At 39.0% G+C, this 6,000-nt stretch overlaps 1 protein-coding gene across 1 annotated transcript in view; it reads right to left on the reverse strand.

Moving 5' to 3' along the window:
- The window catches only part of Vwde (von Willebrand factor D and EGF domains), a 65,186-nt gene extending 59,601 nt beyond the window's left edge, over positions 1 to 5,585 (reverse strand). The window contains exons 1-2 of the mRNA XM_041675372.1: positions 5,516 to 5,585; positions 436 to 620 (exon numbers count right to left, since the gene is read on the reverse strand). Coding sequence (XP_041531306.1) covers positions 436 to 620; positions 5,516 to 5,585 — 255 coding nt within the window. The remainder of the gene's footprint in view (positions 1 to 435; positions 621 to 5,515) is intronic.
- Between the last annotated feature and the right edge of the window lie 415 nt (positions 5,586 to 6,000).

The following is a 6,000-nucleotide window of genomic DNA, read 5'->3' on the forward strand; positions in this document are numbered from 1 at the left end:
CAATCTGTTTTCCTTAGTTATGGAATAGAAGGTGATGGGCTTGTAGGTTTTGAGATACATAAGAGTCCATAGTAAAGAAAGGAATTGCCTGGTGGCAACTAAGAGGCACTGAAGAAAAAATTCAACAGTATTCCTTAATGGCATTTTCCTGCAATTATATACCTGGGTCTATGTTCAGATTTAACTCTTTGGCCTTCTAATAGGTAACCAGGAATGTATCTGTTGCACATAATTTGGTGGAGAATGATTTCTATTACATTGTGTTCCACAGATGTGGAAATTATCTAAGATATTATGTTTCAAAACACTGTGGACTAAATGGAGCATAACATTTCTATTATAGCCATTACCATTCAACTAGGTATTACAGGAATATTTCAAATTAAATCAATCCACCAAGAATGAAGGTAACACTTCAGTCAGGGAAAAACCTACCTCAACACATTTGGTTGGCATCTCAGCGGGTCTGTCAAAGATGAGAAATCGGTACCATCCAGGGATGAGAGAATGGTCACAGATCAGGTCTTGAGCAGCGGAATGCTGGAGGTACACCGAGTCAAAGTGGACACTTCTGTAAGGACTTCGAAGAAACTGGTGGCCCCCAGGAGAGCATTCTGGAGCTAGACAGAAAATTTCCATGCCATGCGTTTACTAGCATAGTAAGTCTTCAAATAAAAGTTGATTCTCTTTCCCAAAGAAAGAAAATAAACTCACTATTGCACACACCAAAAAAAAAAAAAAGGCCATCAAAGTATCAGGGATGTCTAGCAAGTCAAAGATGACTTAGCTTGCACTCTCTGTAGCTATAACAAGCAACTCAAGGCCCGTCACAGTGTATGTTTGAGACACTTAAGCACTGAGGTCTTTATTTTCATTCGATTTGAGCAGAGAGAATAACAGAGCTGTATGCTCTTGAATTAAAATGTGTTCATTGTGACCACAAATCACCAGTGCTGAAAGGATTCCTCTTGGGTCAAGCGCTCTAGATGTCAATGTCATTACTGGCCTTCCTTGAACAAATTTTCTCTAAAGCAAGCACTAAAATCCTACCTCTGTTGGACAGCAGAATGCAATATGCTCAACTAATCTTTGAATGACATTCTTATTTTGCAACTGTGAAATGCCTAAGTTTCCTGTATTTACTACGAGATTTTAAAATCACCACAAGTGTCTTGCTCCTCTATAGATGCATATTTTTAGGAAGAATTTCACCTCCAAAATTCCAATAACTTTGATAATTATCATAAATATTAATGATAAATATTTTAATAAGCATATGCACCATAATTTAATTTACTCTTTTAAAAATTCTAATACCTTTCAATGAAGAACATGCACATGATTAAAAATTAAAGGCATTGTTCTAAAGGGCAATAGTAATGGGATTTACATGAATTACAGAAATATGTTTACTGATCTATTACCTTCAATATGATTTTCTTTAGGAAAAAGTCAGTAAGTTTATTTTCTTTCTCACGTACATGGAAATGTGATGCGTGTACTCATGTTTGCAAGTGTGTGCAGGCTGCTTGTAGGTATTTACATGGGCCTTGGACATCTAAACTCAGGTCTTTACTCTTGCATAGCAAGTAGTCTAACCACATAGCAATTTTCCCAACACATAAGTCTATTTTAATTCTATGTGTTATTTCTCCTTCAGTTTCTTTATACCCCTCACATTTCTTTTTATGCTGGTTTGAATAATATTCCCTATTCCAAAGCAGCAGAAGGGATAATTGCAGGGGACATTACTATGTAACATTATCAATGTTGGAGAAATGTATACTATTTAAATAAGAATTTTATTTCCCTTTATTTTATTGAAAAAATCTTAGCAAATAGTGTTAACAGTAGTTCCTATTTTTAGATAATTTTATAATTTATTTATTAAAATGTACTTGTCTCTTACAGAATGTGGAGTAGAAATTTTTTTTAAAAAACACTCGTAATGAAAAAGCCACCCTGCAAAAGCCTTAGTACAGCCTTGGCTCTAGAATCTATCCACAGCATATATCAACCAAGCATCGTGATGGTGTCTAGATTCTTGTGTAAGGGCAAGCTGATCCTGGTCAAGTACGGAATGAATAGCTCTGCAAATCTTTCATAGTCATCAGTGGCCTGACTTGACTGACACACTCTCCAGAAGATCCTCAGTGAATTTTGCTGGAAACAGAAGTTCGTATAAGTTTACAGTCCTCTTTCTTCCTCTACTTTCTGATGTTATTTAGGTCAGTTAAACAATTTTATAATGAGATCTTCAATACTTAGTTTTCAAATACTTTAAGAGAATGTGTCAGATTATAAATGGTAGGTACCCAATGGGAGAATATGCAAATAGACTTTTGATATATTTGATACTTATCATAGATTGTACTCTGGCTTACTACAAAAGCCAAGATCATGATTATCGAAAACTGAGAGTTATTTCAGAAATATATTACAAAGGGCTGGAGAGATGGCTCAGTGGTTAAGAGCACTGCCTGCTCTTCCAAAGGTCCTGAGTTCAATTCCCAGCAACCACATGGTAGCTTACAACCCTCTGTAGTGAGTCTGATGAGCTCTCTTCTGGCCTTCAGGCATACACAGACAGAATATTGTATACAAAATAAATAACTAAATAAATATTTTTATGAAAAAATATGTCAATAAATGGAAATCAAAATTCATTAAAAATTTAAACTCCATAGAGTGGTATATGTCATATGGTGGTGCATACTTCTAACACCAACTTGCTAAAGATGACGAGGAAAGGAGTTAGAGTTTTAGGCAAGCATGGGCTAGCATACACACACACACACACACACACACACACACACACACAATTGCTTGTGTACTCCAAAGCATGCAGAAAACAAAAAGATTATCCACTAGACATAATCGGCCAAATAATTGCATATTATATAGGTAGTAAAAGTGCAAAATATGCCAACAACTCATATAAGTCATCAAAAAGGTCAAGACATTGTTTGTTTATTTATTTATTTTTAGGGAGAAATATCTAAGTAGGGTTCTTCTCAAAGAACATATGAAATATCAATATAAATATGAATAAGACATGCTTGAAATCACTAATCAGGGAAATCCAAATGAAGCCACAATAAGATATACCAGCTAACATCCACTAGGTTAGCTAAAATCAAAATGTCAGGTAATGTTAAGTGTTAGCAGGTATGTGAACAAATTGAAACCTTCATATGCTATAGGAATACAAAACAGTGCAGCCACTTTGGAGAGGCATTAACTATTCTAAAAATGGTCAATCGTTGCTAAGTATGATTCAGTAAATCTCCTTCTAGGAAAATATAAAATATGTGTACATATAAACACTTGTACAGGGATGCTCATAGCAGCATTATCTATAAGAGCAGAAAGACAGAAGAAACACAAATACATCAATAGAAAAATACACACACACAATGTACTTCCTCCTAGCAGTGGAATGTTTTTCAAACTCAAAGACAAAGTTCTGACCCTTAGTGTAACAAGCTAGAGCTGTAAAATAATGTATTATATGAAAAATGATACCTTTAATATGATCCTATTTATGTAAAATGTACAGATTCGACAAACACTTAAACAGAATCGTGATGGCCTACGATGGGGGAGACAGAAAGGTAGATGGGGATAATAGTTTTCATATCCAAAGGCACGGTTTTCCATTTTGACTCTAATCCTGACTATAGCTGTACGTATCTCTAGTTATGTGGATGCCATGCCCACGTGCACTTTAGGTGAGTGGTATGTCTGGTCTATGACACGCCCCAATAGAGCTGTTAATGTGATTTACAGTAAACTTAGAAGCATCTTTCTAAATATTTGAATGTATTACTAGATATGTTTACAGACATTTTCTAGAGATATAATGGCTGCGTATTTAGTACTTATTCATGAGTTTTAAAAGTTATTTGTAGCACTTCTTCTATGGGCTAGAAAGGGTGAGGGGGGAAGGAAAAGTTGATTAAATAATTGCCTTGGAAATATCGACAAGGAATAGGTTATGATGTTCTGCAGCACAGTAAGATGACTACAGTTGACACAAATGTGTCATATACTTTATAAAGAACTGGAAAGAGAAGAATTCAAAGGTCCCTAGCAACAATGATAAAAACAGCTTTAATAAGACTGAAATGGTATTGACTGATTTGCCCTTTGCCCACTGTGTACCTGGATGCAATCACACAGTTCTGTGCCGATGAATATGTACAAATATCATGCTAATTTAAGAAAAGCCTTTTCTTTTTTTTTAACTTTTTTTTTATTGAGAAAAGAGAAAAAAAAAACAAATTTCCTCCTCCTCCCAGCCTCCCATTTCCCTCCCCCTCCTCCCACCCTTCTCCCCCTCCCCCCACTCCTCTCCCCCTCCCTCTCCAGCCCAAAGAGCAGTCAGATTTCCCTGCCCTGTGGTAAGTCCTAGGTCCTCCCCCCTCCGTGCATTGTGACTGAAAAAGCATGGGATAAAACTGGACTCTCTGAGCATTGCAAACAATGAGGGCTGATGAGAACCCAAGGACAATGGCACGGGGTTTTGAACCTACGTAATGTGCTGGCTTTGTGGGAGCCTAGCCAGTTTGGATGTTCACCTTCCTAGAAAAGCCTTTTCTTAACACCTGCTAAATCCAGGAAACCTAAGAAGTCACAGATGAATGACACCTGGTTAAGGAAATGCACTTCTAGAAATAAATTAAGCGTTGATGATATTTTTAGAAAGAAATCCACGTGGGGGAAGTGCCTGCTTTTCCCTCAGCCCTGCTCTTTCAAACCAAATTTGCATTAATAAAAGTGCTCAAGATTGACACAATGACGCAAAGACAATTTTATCTTCAACCTTTAGAGTTGTGCACGTGGCTCTTCTTCAAGTTGCAGGTAGTTGAATGTGTCATTTACTTCTTAAAAAGAATAAGCAACTTACAAGACCAAGTGACGTTTTGTGTAAAATATTCTTATAGGTAGGAGCACAAAGAAGCTCAGACAGGCTGAGGAACGTGGCTCTGTTTTGTGTCATTAAGGTCATGACTTTCTGTCATGGTTTGACGAAGGGGGAGAGTTCGCTTTAGCAGCAGCAAACTGACTGTACCAGCCGATGCGAAAGCTAACATACACAAAACTAGCCCAGTGGACTACGTGAAGATGCAGCTTTCTCCAATTGTTTCCAGAGGTGGCCTGGGAGTGGAGCTCATTAGTCTTTTCACTAATTCGGACCCTCTTTCCTGTATAGTACCCGGCAGATTCGGCAAAGGTTCTTGCAGCAAATTAAACGGAATTTAAATATCAAGAGATCCGCAGGGAATTAAGAAAAATAAAAACAAAATAACGAAAGCCACAACAATAAATGACCAAGACGTTTCAGGAAGAGGACGCTCCCGGCTGCTGAGAGAAAAAGTAAATGCAGGGAGAAGTTGGCTGTGAAAGGCGCCCAGATGGTGCCAAGTCAGGAGCACACCGTTGAGTCAGCACAAAAGTCCGTTCTCATGCACAGCTACAGGCGGCCTCTGTGGTACCCTCTCCAGTCACCTACCTTGCTGGTCTTCCCCCAGGACCAGGAGCATCAGCGCGGTCACCAGACATGCCCATGCTCCGCCCGGCATCACGTGCGTCCCAGCGCGTCCCACAGATGGGGAGAACCTGGCCTCAGCCCTCCACTCCCTGAACTGTCTCAAGGTCTGTTTCCGCTCAGCCTTCAGCGGAGCTGCAAGACCTCTGTCTGCAATAAGCCAGTCCTATGTGATACTTCTGGACCGGGCGCCAGCCCCAGACTCCTCCTCCCAACCCTGGCTAAGCTCCTCTCTGAAAGCCACTCCCAAACGGTCCCAGCGGACCTGCAGCATCCAGCAGGGAGTTGATGTCACTTTACCTAGGATGTCACCTGCATTACCATAGCCTGCCAGGATCTCTGGGATGTAGCTCTGACAGAGGGTTTTGCTGTCCTAAATTACTGAGAAAGTCCTCCCGTGTATTCTTTCCAAGAAGGCTTGACTGTTCTGTTAAGGTCTGGAATTTTTA

This window comes from Microtus oregoni, unplaced genomic scaffold, assembly GCF_018167655.1.
Source record: "Microtus oregoni isolate MIOR12 unplaced genomic scaffold, Mior012 000026F_ref0000081, whole genome shotgun sequence".
In the NCBI taxonomy this organism is placed as follows: Eukaryota; Metazoa; Chordata; class Mammalia; order Rodentia; family Cricetidae; genus Microtus; species Microtus oregoni.